The 18,325-nt window shown below is 38.9% G+C and overlaps 1 protein-coding gene across 1 annotated transcript in view; it reads right to left on the bottom strand.

Moving 5' to 3' along the window:
* kiaa1549lb (KIAA1549-like b) overlaps positions 1–15,921 on the bottom strand; it is a 163,359-nt gene extending 147,438 nt beyond the window's left edge. The window contains exon 1 of the mRNA XM_079621652.1: positions 15,477–15,921. Coding sequence (XP_079477778.1) covers positions 15,477–15,657 — 181 coding nt within the window. The 5' untranslated portion in view covers positions 15,658–15,921. The remainder of the gene's footprint in view (positions 1–15,476) is intronic.
* Between the last annotated feature and the right edge of the window lie 2,404 nt (positions 15,922–18,325).

Below are 18,325 nucleotides of genomic sequence, written 5' to 3'. Positions count from 1 at the left end.
AAAGGTGTATCCTTCTGTATGAATGTTTCTTTTTGTAATAATTTACAACAGAAGATCAGAAGCGGTATGCTTTACATTGGATGCTGTTTTATGTACGCCAGTGCCTGAAGGCCTGTTTTGTGTTCTGATTTTCCAAAGGAATAAATGTGAGGAAAGCCAGTTTTGGTCTCAGTCCCTTCACCGTCTAATCACCGTTACACGTGATTAAAGGAAGAACAGAGATCGCGGAGCAGCGCATTGATTTAGAACGCCAACTTTTGTTGAATTTCGGAGAAATCTATAGACGCAAATAGACAAAGTTTAGTAAAATAAAGACCTACATGTGTATTTTGGACTTTTTCACCACAAGTCTGAAAGAAGACATGTTATTGAAGACAAATAGCCTAAAATCTCAAAATTGACCAGTGAAAAAAAAAACGATGTTTTTGCCTGCCGTGTCTCGCCTTAATACTACTAAATCATATTGCAAAATCATCAAACAATATGCAAAAAGCAGTTCTAATTAGACACTATTATTCTTTCAAGACTTCCTTTTCTGATATTATAACAATCAGTTAAAAAAATGTACATTGTTAACATGTGATGTTCTTTTCACATAATACTATGTTGACCAAAGTCAATCTACAAAAAGCCAACATCTCCCACGTGGACAAACAAGACGTTGAAGGGGACCTCATAAAGTGCAGAACTTTGTCTGTTACCTATACATCTGACTTCCACATCACATCAATTCAACAACGTACTACTGCCTCTTCAGAACTACAAGTCACGCAATACGAAAAGCTGTCAGCTACAACAGAAAATACACCCACTAATTCACCATGCCCATCTGCTGAAACCAAAGAAGAACTACAAAACCCATCCTCAACAGAAAGAAGAAACAAGGATTCTGACTGTTCTGCCCCAACAAAAAAAAAGAAAAAAAAGATGAAGTTCCTGTATCACCACCATCTCCAACTTAAGACATGACATTGGACAGCTTAGCAAAATTATTTGACAAGTAATTAATTCGCTTGCAGAGTGCAAGTTTCTGGATGGCACATAAGTCTGAAGTAATGAGTTTAGGTACAGGGGAGCAGTACCAGTGGTTGTTCTGTAGGCAAACGTCCGTGACTTGAATTTGATGTGAGCGGCCACTAGCAACCAGTGCAATTTTGTGAGGAGAGGAGTGACGTGTGCTCTCTTTGGCTCGTTAAAGACCACTCTAGCTGCAGCATTCTGGATCAGTTGCAGAGGTTGCAAGATGGACGACTTTGTAGACTTTGTCGATTTTGCAGGTTTTCCCACTTACAAAGCATGTAGAAGTCTGTAATTTTTTATCATAGGTACTATTCAACTGCGAGAGACGGAATCTAAAACAAAAATCCAGAAAATCACATTGTATGATTTTTAAGTAATTAACTTGCATTTTATTGCATGTCATAAGTATTTGATACATTAAAAAAGCAGAACTTAATATTTGGTACAGAAACCTTTGTTTGCAATTACAGAGATCATACGTTTGCTGTAGGTCTTGACCAGGTTTGCACACACTGCAGCAGGGATTTTGGCCCACTCCTCCATACAGACCTTCTCCAGATCCTTCAGGTTTCGGGGCTGTGGCTGGGCAATACGGACTTTCAGCTCCCTCTTAAGATTTTCTATTGGGTTCAGGTCTGGAGACTGGCTGAGCCTCTCCAGGACCTTGAGATGTTTCTTACAGAGCCACTCCTTAGTTGCCCTGGCTGTGTGTTTCAGGTCGTTGTCATGCTGGAAGACCCAGCCACGACCCATCTTCAATGCTCTTATTGAGGGAAGGAGGTTGATGGCCAAGATCTCACGATACATGGCCCCATCCATCCTCCCTTCAATTCGGTGCAGTCGTCCTGTCCCCTTTCCAGAAAAGCGTCCCCAATGAATGATGTTTCCACCTCAATGCTTCACGGTTGGGATGGTGTTCTTGGGGTTGTACTCATCCTTCTTCTTCCTCCAAACACGGCGAGTGGAGTTTAGACCAAAATGCTCTATTTTTGTCTCATCAGACCACATGACCTTCTCCCATTCCTCCTCTGAATCATCTAGATGTTCATTGGCAAACTTCAGACAGACTTGGACCTTGTGCAGGTCTACAATTGTATCCCTGATGTCCTTACACAGCTCTCTGGTCTTGGCCATTGTGGAGAGGTTGGAGTCTGTTTGATTGAGTATGTGGACAGGTGTCTTTTATACAGGTAACGAGTTCAAACAGGTGCAGTTAATACAGGCTATGAGTGGAGAACAGGAGGGCTTCTTAAAGAAAAACTAAAAGGTCTGTGAGAGCCGGAATTCTTACTGGTTGGTAGGTGATCAAATACTTGTGTCATGCAATAAAATGAAAATTAATTATTTAAAAATCATACAATGTGATTTTCTGGATTTTTGTTTTAGATTCCGTTTCTCACAGTTGAAGTGTACCTATGATAAAAAATTACAGACCTCTACATGCTTTGTAAGTAGGAAAACCTGCAAAATCTGTAGTGTATCAAATACGTGTTTTCCCCACTGTAGATGGAGAAGAGAAGTGGTCCAAGCACTGAGCCCTGAGGCACTCAAGTAGCTAGATGTTTGGTCTTGGACACCACACCCCTCCATGACACCCTGAAGGATCGGAAGGAAACCTGAAGGAATTCCTGAAGGATTCCTTCACCCTGAAGAAAACAATCTTCATATCTGCTTCCTCAAAGGTTCAAACGGGGCTTTCATGAGTGCTTTCAGTACCAAGAACAGATCCCATGCTGGTAAAATAGGTCTGAGAAATGAAATGAAATGGCCGCCAGGTACACTTTGATCGTAGAGAAGGCCTACCCTTCATCTAGTATCTCCTGAAGGAAGGTAAGAATATCCGGTACTGAGGAAAGGAACAGTATATTTTGCCTTTCCTTTTGCCCCAATGGTATCAATGCCACTTCCACACATTTCGTGAAAATGCGGGGTGCTAGAGAAAGACCAAATGGGAGTACCCTAAACCCATGCATCTTGCCTTTGAACGCAAACCTCAGATATTGTCTGTGCTGGGGATTAATCTGGATGTGAAAATATGCATCATTTAGATCAATCTCAACTCTGTACAAAATGAAGCAGGGATTTGAGTGTCAGCATTTTGAACTTATTTCCTCAGATATCTGTTTAAAACTATGGGGTCCAGAATAAGGCGTAAGTCTACCGCTTTCAACAAATACTGTCTGAAGAACACCTTTGTGCCCTCTTCTGGTACCACCTGCTTCTTTGAGAAGGAGAAAATCCTCTCCCAAACTTTTGCATTATCTCTTTGAAATATCGGCTGTTTCTTTCTGTACCTCGCAATAAAGGGGGGAAGGGGCAGGCCGCTGCCACCTGAGCTCAGGACTTTCATTGCCAGGAGGGAGGTTGTTTTTCCTGGTCATACGGAACTCTCCCTGCGAGGATCTATTTCCCCTCCTTGGCCCCTGCCAAAATGATTGTCCTCCAGCCGCTCCTGCTTGTGTGAAAGCAGGACGACAATTGGTTTGGGGGCTCTGGAAGGCATGAATGACCTGAAGGCTTCCCTCTTCTTTGCCTCGAACTGCTGCTGCATGGTGGCCACAGCTGGCCCGAAATGACCTTTAGGGTCTACAGGCTGATCAAGGAAGTGAGCCTTACGGCCGTTTCACACCACAAGCGTGAGCGGTATTTTTTTCGGCGTGCGTGTTAATCAATGAGTGCCTTCACACCGGGAGTAGGAGCAGCGCATGAGCGAGTCTATTTTTGCTGCGCTACTCACAGAAGAAAACGCACAGAATTTGCATGTCTAGTGTATTTTAACAAGAACTGGAGTATGTCAGAATAGAAAATGAAGACTCAAAAATATTTATAGAAAATGTACCCATTAAACTTGTTTTCAATTATTCAGTTTGGGCTTTGAACAAACTTCAAGTCTATCAAGTTTATGACCAACTTCTAAAAACAAATTTTTGTAAAGAAATGCTTTCTTGTATGTAGCCTGGTAACCGCTGTTGTGACGCTGTACAAACGCTTCCAGTGTGAATACTCACACGCGTCTGCAGTGACGATGAAGTTGCGCTGACACGTTGCTCACGTGCCGCTCACGCTTGCAGTGTGATACGGCCGTAATCCTTTACTGCCATCGTGAACAAATTCAGCCAAAGCACTCTCTGACCAACCAGTGCCAGTCCCAGAGTCCCCCCTGCGGACTGTGTCAGGCTAGACTGGGTAAACCCAGCCTGATCTGCCGCCGATCTGCAGGCGCTCTTATGCCGCTCTGCAGATAAGGCTGGAAATATGTAAATTTATTTATCCTGCTTCATTTCCAAATTTGCGGGAACCAATCGCAAACTGGCTTATCCACCTGGATGCCTATTGGCAGGTTTAACCCAATGAAGATATCTGATTTATCTGTCTCTCGCACCACTGTCAATCCAATTCCGTTTAACCTCTCAAAATTGCTCAATGGGTTCTTTAGTTTAGCAAACAAATCGCTTGAGTGGGTGTAAATACCACTCACTTTCATGTTGTTGTTTTTTGCGCAACCTGCAAAAATCGCTCGATGCCATTGCTGCTTCTGCAAACCGCTGATCAATGCTACATACCAACACTTTGTTGACACGTTTCCTGCCTGGAGTTTTCGCATTGCCGATTGGTTGAAGGACTATTCAGTTGCGTACAGAGTCATTTGAACTATGCCCGTTGGTCACGCCTCTTGTGCAGTAGAAATACAGAGCAGACTCCCCAGACCAATGTTCAATCTTAAAAGATTGAGCTTGGTCTGGTGATAGCCAGACTAGTGCCAGGCAGCATGGAAAGGCAAAATTATTTCTGTCAACGTGCGGATTTCCATCTACAGCTTAGTGACAAGATTTTCCCTGTGACAAAGCCCCTAACATCTCCTCTAACTCAGCGATATAAGCCAAAAGAAGAGTGATCGCGTAGCATGCCCCGTTTGAGCTGAAGATTAATTATTGCAGATAATCCGAAAAAGGATTCAGATGGCCTGCCAACGAGGCCTCCATTGGCAGCATGTGAGACCAGCCCATCTCCTGCATACCCGCCATGTCTAGCGAGGGAAGGCCATACACCGGGACTCTGGATGGCGGTGGTCTTTCCCAGGATTTAATCAGATCATCCATGCAACAGCTGAAGGCCAGTCAATGACCAACCGGTTCGCTGCCCGCAGGGCAAGCCTCATGCAGAGTTTCACACCCTGCTGCCATCTGCCATTTGTCTACCCCTGTTAGGTAACCAGGGGACAGACTCCATTTGGAGAACAAATGGATCTTCCTCGTCCTCCTTGCCCTTGTCTGGCAGGTGTCTGTAATATTCGTTTTGGCAGATATGCCAGGCAAACCACATACAGATCCCTAGCTGCAATAGAGAATCCACATCCCCCTGGACAAGTGCAAGAAGGTGCTCTGGACTTAATACATTTCATAGAAGAAGCCATGTTAAACTGGTAAGTTAACCTTTTATCTATTTTATTTGCTTGGAGAAGCATTTCACTACACTTGCTTTATTCAGCCTGAATCCCTACGACAAGCGACTTTTTTTTTTTTGACAGTTTAGTCTAGCCAAACTAACAAATGTACTGAAAAAGAGCTTTTAGCTTGGATTCTGCAGGTGAAGAGATGTACTGTAGGATGTCATTTTGGGCCAGTGTGGCTGGCCTCATAAGCTTGATTGCATTGGGCTTCACGGATGGCCAAGAGGCGTTTCCCATAGTGAGATGTTGACAGAAAGAGTACCATTGATTCCTAATTAACAGTTTTCAGAAGGCAAAAACAAAGGGATTGTGCTTTCACATCGAAACACTGTCTAGGCAACATGGCGACAACACTACAATTAACTGAAGCTTTACATTATTTATTTTTGCGTATGACTTTGGGGGGGGGGCATTTTGCTAATATTTCACATTATAACGTAGCTGTTTGCTGTAATATCTGGACTTTGATCGAGGCATTTTAGGCAAGTCTGGATGGGTGTTTTCTGTTAGTAAATCCCTTTGTGTGAGACTACGAGCTTTGTAACTTTGCAGATCTTGCACATGCAGATACATTACAAAGTAAAGGAAAAGGAAACATTAAAAAAAACATATGACCCCTTTCAGATAAGATCCTTTTTAATTGCATCTTAGAAAATAAATAAACGAACAAATAAATAAATGAATAAATGTTTAAAAATCAATGTTTAGATCTGCAACAAATTAAGAATTATTCTAATGGTATACTCCACATGCCAATTTACCAACCCCAAATCAAGTATACCATTGATCCACATTTACACTCTATTCTTAAACAGTTGATCCAGATATCATAATTTATCACAGGTTTCCAAATATTATAATAACTTATTCTACAGGGCCGTTGAATGCTTGAATCTGATTGGTTGACGAACGTTCTGAGGTGTGCAATTATTTTCAGGGAACCGCACGGCTAAAGTAGTTCCGGCAGGTCTTGACCTCATTACAGTTCCATATCACTTCGCGTAGTCAACTGTAATAACGGACAATACGATACAATTCATAACAAGAAAAAGCTGCAGCCCCATGCGCTTGATCTGCAATTTTCAATGTCTAACTTCACAATCAATGAAAACATGCAGTTTAATTTTAATTAATAAAGTAAACCGTCCTATTCATAATCAATAGAAAATTAAACTGAATATTTAAATAAATTGATAGTCCTGTTGCACGGGTTTTCGTAATTATTGAAGATAATATAACAAATAAATAAAATTGATAGGCCTATACTTGTTAAAAGGGCTTTGTGTTTCATTTATTAGTCTAGTCTACTGTCACTAATAGAAAAAAAAGAATGAACAAATTAATTAAAACGAATTGAATTAATAAATAAATAATAATATTGACGCACATGCTTCTCTCTAAGGCCGGTTATGAATGTAATTTGATACTTGTGTTGACTGATCATGCACGCGTTTTCAGCGCGTTCAGTCTGTGTTCACAGTGGTGTTTAAAATCTGCTGCATTCACAGTCAGAGAATTTTTCTAGTGGTTACGTGTGTGTCCAGCATTAGTCTGCTATCAGCGGCTCAAACCTCCGTTACTAACTCTAAAATTGGAATTAGCAACGGAGCATGGGTTTAGATGCGCAAGGAATTAGTCCTACATACAAGAGCGTTTTAATGACAAAAACTTTACAAACGTCTTGAAATACATCATCTGAACAATATTTCGAGGTGTGGTAACTGTAGTATAAGCGTAATAATTGACTCCAGGCCGTTGAATTATTATAAAAATAATGCACACCCGAGGTGTAACGGCCACTCCGCTTCGCGTCGTGACCGCATTACCACCTCGGGTGTGCATTATTTTTATAATAATTCAACGGCCTGTCGTAAATTATTCCTTACATCTAAATGGCTTGTTTGTTTTTTTTTTTTTTTTGTTTTTTTTTGACTGATCAAATAAGCATTTGTCTTTACCTTGACAGGTTTGAGGTTTTTAATGCCTTGATTAAATCATTGTGGGTCAAGAGGGGATAATTTGTGTGACAGCATTATGACCTAACAACAACCCTGTTTGGAACCCAGTACCAACCAACCCTGAGGGTTGTTCCATAAAAGACGCTAAGAAAAGCTGTGATTAAACTCCAAAACCCGACTTGAATGAACCTAACAAATAAGTTGGGGCTAAAATTGTTTCATAAAAGGTCATTCAAGTTCAAGCAATCACACTAATTTGATCCAGGTTTATCTAGTCTAGATAACTGAGTGTGCACGCGTTTCTTAAGCAGCCCTACAGGTCGATCATAGATCAAATCGATCCACCATCAAACAGCATATATTTTGTGCTGTTTTATGCATTTGAGACATGGTGTTTGCAAAACGTACATTTCACAGGAATACTCTCAATCTGTAAACCTTAGAAAGTCGTGCAAATTTTAATTTTACTGCTAAACTTCACATTGAACGAGCGCAGCTGCGTGCATGCGCGCAAAATAGGAGCGCAATAATTCTGACTAATACATTTTGCTTGGAAAATTAATAGGCTATGCGATATTTTATAATACCAGAAATATCTTCTAATTATAATCATTTATCTTTAGGATGTTGGATAATTTGCAGTGAACTTATAGCTCATTAAAATCATATATTTTATACTGAAAGGTATTTTAAGATATAAATAAAGATAAAATATATTTTATCACCAAAATTTATATTAAAGAGGTGTGTGAACTCGCAAGTACGATGTCAAGCACTGTAATTTGCTCTGGCCCCCGTCCTGTTTGCAGGAGTGATGAGATAGTTAGTAGATTGTGTTCACTCAATGGCTGGCTGTCTGGGTGGTGTCCGCGAAATAATATAGAATTCATAGACAATTGGAAAAGTTTTTGGTTGTTGAAAAGAGATGATATTCATCCCTCCTGGGATGGTGCTGTAATTTGGCTCATAGTCTTAAGAGATAAAACATGACAATCTGGGGCTCAGGTCAGGAAGTAGACAGACTGGCTTAACCAACCTCACGTCACCAAGGTCAGATAAATCCCATCACGTAGAGACTCTTTCACCTAGATATCATCATATAGAGACTGTGTCTGTTCCCCGAATTTGGAAATCCAAAAAACGTTTAAACCCATCTAAGGTTAAAAACTTAATTGATGTTCAACAAATAAAAAACAGATATAATACAGATGAGCAAATGATAAACCTTGGGTTGCTGAATATTCAAACTCTTACTTCAAAAGCGCTAATAGTTAATGATATGATTTCAGATTATAACCTAGATGTGCTGTGTTTGACAGAAACCTGGCTAAAACCAAACGATTACATTGCTTTAAATGAGTCAACCCCACAAGATTACAGTTATAAACATGAACCTCGTCTGAAACACAAAGGAGGAGGTGTTGCTGTAATTTATAGTAATATTTTCAAAACCTCTAAGAAATCTAGTTTTAAATATAATTATTTTGAAGTGTTGGTGCTTAATTAAAAAATATATAGTGTAAACGATAAATCACGTTTGAAAATTCAGCTGGCTACTGTATACAGGCCACCAGGGTACCATGCAGACTTTATCAAAGAATTTGCGGACTTTCTATCAGAATTAGTATTGGCTGCAGATAAAGTGCTAATTGTTGGTGATTTTAATATATACATAGATAATGAAAAAGATGCATTGGGATTGTCATTTAAAGACATTGTAAACTCAATTGGAGTTAGACAACATGTGTCAGGACCTACTCATTGCCGTAATCATACTCTAGATCTAATACTATCACATGGAATAGATGTTGATGCCGTTGAAATACTGCAGCAGAGCAATGACATCTCAGATCATTATCTAGTCTCATGTAAATTACATTTAGCCAAGGCTGCAAAGCCGACTCCGTGTTATAAATATGTTAGACCTATAATTTCTGCCACTAAAGATTGCTTTATCAATAATCTTCCTAATCAGTTTCATCATCTCAGCATCCCGGATAGCTTAGAAGAACTTGATATTGCAACAGAAACTTCTAACTCTCTCTTTTCCAGCACTTTAGACACAGTTGCTCCGCTGCGCTTAAAGAAGATTAAAGAACATAGTCCAACGTCGTGGCACAACGAGCACACTCAGGCCCTTAAGAGAGCAGCCAGAAAAATGGAGCGCAACTGGAAGAAAACAAAACAAGAGGTATTTCGGATTTCATGGAAGGAGAGCTCGATTGCTTATTTCTCAACCCTATTAGAAGAAAATAAACATAATCCTAGGTATTTATTTGAAACAGTGGCTAAACTAACAAAAAAGAAAGCTTCAAGCCCAGAAGTTTCCAAACAACACAGCAGTAATGACTTTATGAACTTCTTCACTTATAAGATCGATAATATCAGGGACAAAATTATAACTATGCAACCGTCTAATACAGTATCGCATCAGGGAGTGCATTGTAGTCTCCCTGAGGGAAAATTTGATTAATTCATTGCTATAGGAGAGGAAGAATTTTGCAAACTCGTCAAATCATCTAAATCGACAACTTGTATGTTAGACCCTATACCGACTAAGCTGCTGAAAGAGATGCTTCCAGATGTCATAGATCCTCTTCTTAATATCATTAATTCATCTTTATCTCTAGGATACGTACCAAAAACCTTTAAGCTAGCTATGATTAAACCGCTTGTTAAAAAAACGCAACTTGATCCTACAAAATTAGTCAATTACAGGCCGATCTCTAATCTGCTTTTTCTGTCAAAGATATTAGAAAAAGCAGTATCCTCACAACTGTGTTCCTTTCTTGAAAGAAATGATATCTGCGAGGATTTTCAGTCCGGATTTAGACCGTACCATAGTACCGAGACAGCTCTCGTTAAAGTCACAAATGATTTGCTCTTATCATCCAATCGTGGTTGTATCTCTCTATTAGTATTACTTGATGTTAGTGCTGCATTTGACACCATTGACCACAACATCCTTTTAAATAGACTCGAACATTATGTTGGCATTAGTGGAATTGCACTAGCATGGTTTAAATTATACTTATCTCACTTTTATCAGTTTGTAGCAGTAAATGAAGAGATGTCTTATCGATCACAAGATCAGTATGGCGTACCACAAGGCTCAGTACTAGGACCGCTGCTTTTCACTCTGTACATGCTACCATTAGGGGATATCATTAGGAAACATGGAATTAGCTTTCACTGTTATGCCGACGATACTCAGCTGTATATTTCTTCAAAACCTAACGAAACCTAACAATTCACAAAATTAACGGAATGCATAGCTGATATAAACAATTCAATGACTAGTAATTTCCTACTACTAAATTCAGAAAAAACAGAGATTCTAATTATTGGACAAAAAACTTCCACACGTAATAACCTAGAATACTGTCTAACACTTGATAGCTGCTCTGTTAAGTCTTCGTCGTCGGTTAGGAACCTGGGTGTGCCCTTTGATACCAATCTTTCATTTGAAAGTCACGTGTCTAGTATCTGTAAAACCGCATTTTTCTATCTTGACAAATGCGGAACAATTAGTTAATGCGTTCATGACCTCAAGGCTAGATTATTGTAATACTCTACTGGGTGGTTGCCCTGCACGCTTAACAAACAAACTACAGCTAGTTCAAAACGCAGCAGCTCGAGTTCTTACCAGAACCAGGAAGTATGACCATATTAGCCCCGTTCTGTCAACACTGCATTGGCTGCCTATTAAACATCGTATACATTTTTAAATATTGCTGATTAATTACAAAGCACTAAATGGTTTAGCTCCGCAGTACTTGAGTGAGCTCTTAACCCTTTCGCACGTACGATCACACCGGTGTGATTAGTCTTGGCTGGTCCCTGGAGCGTACGATCACACCGGTGTGATTAGAACGGTCAGCGCATCACGTGATCAACTGCTAAATTCAAATGTGCTTTCGCGCGTTGGCTGGCGCTGAGCCAGAGATGGACGTGCTCGCGCTTGTCATATATCACAACTATTCAGTGTTTTCAACCACATAATGTTTATTTTAGGTTTCAGGCATTTAAAATCACATAAGTACTAGCAAACCACTGAATTTGAGTTTGTAAAATACACACAGATGTCTATGGAAGCGCCAATAATAATCCTTTCCATTATAATAAGACGACATGTTTTATTCATACCAGATACACAATGTGTAAGTAGCTTTACATTTTACCCTATTCTTCTCAGTTAACCTGCCACTTACTAACATGGCGCCGCCCATCGCGCATACAGCTCAACTAACGCGATCGTTATAAAAGTGTTTAAACAACCAAACACATCCACATGCACATATTTGACAATCGGAATATCTGTGTTTCATGCTATATCTAACATATTTTTGAATATTTTGAATCAAAAAGAGAAAATTACATAAAAGCAGATCATCATTCATTCAGCGCTGTGTTGTGTTTGCGCTGTGCTGTCACCATGGAAACGATAAAGTGACAGGATCTAAATAACGGTCGCCTTGAAAAACTCACGCTGGGGGGTCAGTTAGAATATTTTAAACTTACGTGTGAAAGGGTTAACGCATTATAGTCCTTCACGTCTATTGCGATCTCAAAATTCCGGCCAGTTAATAATAGCTAGAATATCAAAATCGACTGCTGGCGGTAGATTCTTTTCCTATTTAGCACTTAAACTCTGGAACAGTCTTCCTACGATTGTCCGGGAAGCAGACACACTGTCAGTTCAAAGCTACATCTCTTTGACCTAGCATTCACATAATTCATTATAGACTTCTATAACTCAATGTTAGGCTGCATAGATTAGGTCAGCCGGAACTGGGAACACTTCCCATAAATCCTGATGTACTCGTTACATCATAAGAAGAATGGCATCTACGCTTATTTTAGTGTCTTTGTTTATCCCGAGGTTTTCCCGCAGCCTGCCGGATGCAGGCCGTATCCAGATCTGACGAAGGACCTTCGCCTGGACCCGATGTCAACGCAGTGCTGAAGTGCCAACTAGTCTCTCCCTATGGAGGATCCCTTTACCACTCTACAGATAAAGCGTTGTGGAAAATTCACGTATCCACCCTGTAGTGATAAAATAAAATTCTGTATCAAATTTATAGGCAGAACAAGTAGTTTATTTAGGCTTGGTTTGTAGAGAATTACAAACATGCGCACATATATCAAACGCACATAACTATAGAATTAATCCTTGATGCGCACGTGAGCGCCATCAGCGTTTCTCACAGGTTCGCATTTAAAGTCTGTTTAGAGAGAACGGTGTCGACTTAGCGGCCCCTAATTTAATAACAGACTGTCCTTTCGACGGAAGTGAATCAATCAAAGCTAGCTTTGGCTGGAGAATAACATTATTCAAGAACCGCTATAAAGCCAAAACATTCTGTTTTGATATTATACGTTTATCTCTGTAAAGCAGCTTTGAAACAATCTACATTGTTAAAAGCACTATATAAATGAAGATGATTGACTTGACTTAAAAAAAAGAAAGAAATTGAAGTAATTCAGGGAATAATTTTTGAAGAAACCAAATATAATAAAGATACAAAATATAGTTTTGGGTTTAGGACCTAAGCTACTTAATAAAGATGAGTTATACGTATTTAGAATGCTGAGAATTACAGCTTTTAAAGCAATTTTTTTTTTTTTAAGCAAGAATGTTTGGTTAGATTTAGTTTCTACAGTACATTATGGAGAGGATAACATGAAATTAAGAGCAAAAGTATACATTTTAAAAAAGATATATGCAACTCTAAAATCAAAGAATATTCCATAAAATAAAGGAATACATATTTGCCTATTAACTAAATAACCTTCCCTCCCTTTTAATTCTAGTTATTTGTTATTTTATTTATTTACTTATTTAATATTTAAATAATATTATTTGAATAACTTATTAGGAATTATGTGTCATTATAAGAGTTTGATATAAATATGTTTACATTTTCCCCTTTTTTATATGTAAAAGTGTCTAACTATGTACTTATTGGTTATTGTTCTAAAAATATGTGTTTTTTAGGCTATGTGTTGGTGGGTATTATCACAAAATAAAAGAAATAGAAGGAAAAATCTGATTTAATGGGGGGAAATATGTATTTAAAGGAGCTGTCCGGTTGTATAATTGTGTTAAATGTGTTTGAATTGAAAGATATAATAAAGTACATAAAATATATATATGCTAAAATATTTGTTGTTGGACATTAGATGTGCCTTATTTAGAATTTTAAATCTACAGTTAAGTGTATTATTATGATAGAAATAACTGAAAAGGGGTAAATCAAGTGTAGGCTAATATAGCTCAGATTCATCTTACCAGTTAATATGTAGTCTGTGCTTTTGTAATTATTTATTTTTAATTTTGTGATTTTAACTTCTGCTTTAATAAGCTTTTTTATTTTATTTTAGATTGTGATGTTCTAATGTTCTTCTAATAACCATAAAAATGTACTACAGCTCCCAAATGAAACCAGAGAGATATGTATTCATAAGTCTTTAAAACTATCTAATAAAATCTTGGGCACAAAACATTCAGCCAGTAAGAAAAGAAAACCTGTAGGATATATATTGTGTGTGTGTGTGTGTGTGTGTGTGTGTGTGTGTGTGTGTGTGTGTGTGTGTGTGTATATATATATATATAAACGTATAAAAACGTTAACATAAACATTTCTTGTACAATTTAACACTTGTTCTTGTACATTAGGTCTATATTGTCTAATTTATCATTGTAGCCTTATTTAAGTTGATTTTCTTTACTGTATATTTATTTTTGGACTGATACTGTTTAATAAAGTCCAATAATGGTATGAGAGAGTGTCAGTGGTAATATCATTGTGTTCCTATTGCTCAGTGTTAGAGGATCTGTGTAACTGAGGCTTAGCCTGACAGTTATCCTGTCCTGGACCAGGCTAGTTTCCCAGCATAAGTTGTCAGAGTAACTGAGTTTGAACTATTATGAAACAGAATCAACCGACAATAAGCATGCTTGTATTCTAAACTTGTTTTATGGAACAACCCTCTGGTCTCTATGTTAGGAAGAAATATTCAAGCAGGTCAAACACTGATCTATCTCACTCAAAGTGACCCAGTTAAAGCAGATTTCACCCTTAACTGGACTTTTTTTATAAGCTAAATGCATTTTCAACCTTTCTGCATTTTTATTTCAAGACATTTTTTAAGCCATTATTAAACGGTTTGCTGCTCTCCACAATGGTAATTATTTTTGGTCCCCACCTAAAAACACATTCACAATGTTGAACAACCGGATATCTGCAGATGCTCTTCCTGTAAATTCAGGACCAGCAAACCTCAGCATCTAACATCATTCCATGCTGCTGTGGACAGTTAATGTTCCTTTGCAATGGTTGATTTATGACGCCTACTGTGCCAGATCTCAAAACATGAATAGTCCCAAGATTAGACGCTTGTTATTTCATGCAATTAAATGATCCATGTAATTATATGCCGTTATGTCAGGAAACAGATCTGGTTTAACCATTTTAGGTGTGTTTTAAAGACAATAGAGTGCTGCAGTATCCAACAGCGCGCGCCTACACACTTCACTGCGTTACTGCTGGACACTCACGTGCGGTTATCACATTACATCACATACAGTTCACAAAAGTCAAGCCAAAGTAGTGTATTGTCATTTTTTGCCTATTAGACACATGCAATGAGTAAGCGCATACAAAAAGTCTCACATTATAAACACTAAAAATATGAATAAGCAACATTGAGGTAGATATTGTAACGCAAACGGCTTAAAAATGGGTAGCCTATAATAAAATGGAAGATCTACAACAGCTAAAAGTAAGATCTGGCTACATTTAACCACGTTTAAAAAAGATGTTCTTGCTCTAATGGTGTAAAAGTTCCATACGATGTGTTTATGATGTAAATAAATCATAATCAGCCTTTCAATGCATGTGCCATCAGTCAATGTATGTGCAAGCTTGAGGCTATTATTTTCAACAAAATCATTGTTCACCTCATTGCATTGAGCTAAATATCAAAGACTCGCGTGAGAAATACAGTATTTTAGACGCTATAGGCTAGATGAGATGTCGCCTTACCGTCAGAAGCCTGTGCGCTGTGTAATAAAAGTAGAAATATTGCTAACGATGAGAGTTTAGTGCTCCGCATTCCTCCAGACGCGTGAGTGCAAAAGCATCCTCTTCTCCTCTCTCCGGAGCGCAAAAATCTGCAGCTCAATCTGTGCAAATCTCTCCAGATTACCGCGACACGACCAGCCATTTGTGTTTGCAGAGGAGGTGGCCCGATATCGGTTCTGGACCAGACATCTGCTCAGACCCGTGAGTCAGTGGGACGTGCGGTGGTCACGCCGCTCCAAGTGCCAGATCAGAGCCGCATTCGTGGAAATGCCCATAGTCCACCATCACTGCGACACTGGGGAACCGAGAGAGGTCTGCATTGTTTTAATGGTTTATCTATGGCTCACACTCCTTAACGCTCAAAATGTGATCGGATGTTGGAAGGGATGCATGTAATTCTGTCTGTTATCAGTGAAGCTGTCTAATGAAAAAGAGCTCGCATGCAGGGAAGCGAAGCTGTAGTTTTGTGCCATGTGCATGCTCTAGTGGTCAATGGAGTACATTACCATTAGACTGGTTTATAATACAACAGTTTCCAATAAAAAGGAACAAAACAGAAACATACTTTGAAAACACTTGTGTCTAGTTCTGGTTGACTGCTCTTCAGGCCTATCCTCCTACGAAAAAGGTGTGTTTATTGGTCACCGTGATTTTGCCAAGTAAGACATGTTCTTGGATCAACATGTTTTGTTGATCCTGGAATAACATTCCTGTCCCAAAATTGAGTCCTTACCCTATCCCTACCCCTAAACCTAACCTTACCCAAACTTATCCCTAAAATCAGAGGGAAATGAAAGGTGAATAACACTGATGTTGAAGCACCTCACCCTGGTTCTAACTTGACATAAACTGTAAACTTGTCCCTCAAATCTGATTGGTTGATTGGAAAGTTGTTCAGGATCAACAAAGATGTTGATCCAGGAACATGTGGTAGCCTACTTGATGAAGTCACGTTCACCATGTTTATTCATGTGTGCTATTAGCAGGCTATAGCCTATACTGTACTTTTTTTAAACTGAAAATAAGAAAGTATAATTTCAGTCTACTTTTTAATGCACTTCTCAGAAATATACTGTACTTCTCAGAAATATAATTAGCCTACAATTACACTAGTATACTTGACTTATACTGACAGAAAAGTCTCAGTATATTTGTCTACCGGTATTTGGCCTACTTGTACTCGATTTTTGATCGAGATATAGGGCTATGGAAGTAAAATAATGACAAATGTTTTTGAAACTAAAAAGATTGTTGAATTGCACTATTTGAAATAAATATGCATTGCATTAACCCTGCTTGCATTTTAATGCATTGTATATTTAGGGCTTACATTTTTATGGGCTCAAATTTTGTATTCATATCACCCTGTAGCCCAAGACTGGTTGGCCACTGAAGCTAAGCATGGTTGAGCCTGGTTATTACCTGGATGGGAGACCTCCTGAGAAAACCAGGTTGCTGCTGGAAGATGTGTTAGTGAGGCCAGCAGGGGGCGCTCACCCTGTGGTCTGTGTGGGTCCTAACACCCCAGTGTAGTGATCGGGACACTAATACTGTCAAAGAGCACCGTCCTTCGGATGAGACGTTAAACCGAGGTCCTGACTCTCTGTGGTCACAAAAAAATCCCAGGATGTCTTTCGAAACGAGTAGGGGTATAACCCCGGCAAATTTGCCCAGTGGCCTCTGTGCATCATGGCCTCTTAATCATCCCCATATATATACTAATTGTCTCCTCTCCACCTATAAGCTGGTGTGTGGTCGGCGTTCTGGCGCAATATGGCTGCCGTCGCATCATCCAGGTGGATGCTGCACATTGGTGGTGATTGAGAAAATTCCCCCTTTCCATGTAAAGCGATTTGAGTGCTGAGAAAAGTGCTATATAAATGTAATGAATTATTATTATTATTATTATTATTATACTGATAACTATGGTGGCCCAGTAGTGCACAACACAACAAAATTAAAAAAGCAGACATAAGTTCACAACACAACAAAATTAAGCCACATTTTACATTGTTTTAAGGATTAATTTCATTGTGTTGTGGCTTAATTTCGTTGTGTTGTGAACTTATGTTTGCTTTTTAAATTACGTTGTGTACTACTGGGCCACCGTAGATAACACACTTTTAGTGCTTTTAAAACACATTCTAATGGCATTCCAAGTAAACTTGAAGTGCTAATGGCATCAATATAGTGTCCTTCAAATACAATAAAGTAATCTTTATAATTAATGGCACAGCTTAAACAATTTGCCTTTTACTGACACCCCCAGCATATTCAGAGAACATCAGTGAGACAATGGGAACATATGAAGAGCTCTTTTCCAAAACGCGATAAACGCCATTAAAAAAAAAAATGAGTTAATCATGTCATTTTGCTGTGTACTGAACCTATTCACTGCTCCATCAACGTGTCATGCCAAAATCGCGATGTTTCCTGGTTTAAAATGTACTGCAAGATGCAGTTTCTTTCCAAAACGCGATAAGCGCCAAACCTATTTTTAGCCTAAACGCGATACATCCTCTCGACCAATCAGAATTCGGGCGCGTTCTAAGCAATCAAAATAGGCGGCGATCTGAACAGACGTTTATTTCATTAATTCCTCAAAATGAGTGCTTTAAAGATTACAAATCGCAGACTGGACAAAGATCATCACAAAAAACAACAACAAAAGAAGATTCGCGGGAGGCGCGTTAATACCAACAGTGGGATGTCAACAAAGCTGCTCCCACAGGTTTCTGTCAGGCCGAGAGGCTGTCACCGGACGATCTGATATTTATTTATTATCTTGATTTTTATTTTATTTATTTATT

Source organism: Phoxinus phoxinus (genome assembly GCF_949152265.1).
Source record: "Phoxinus phoxinus genome assembly, chromosome: 8".
Lineage (NCBI taxonomy): Eukaryota > Metazoa > Chordata > Actinopteri > Cypriniformes > Leuciscidae > Phoxinus > Phoxinus phoxinus.
This window is presented reverse-complemented; position numbering and strand designations above follow the sequence as displayed.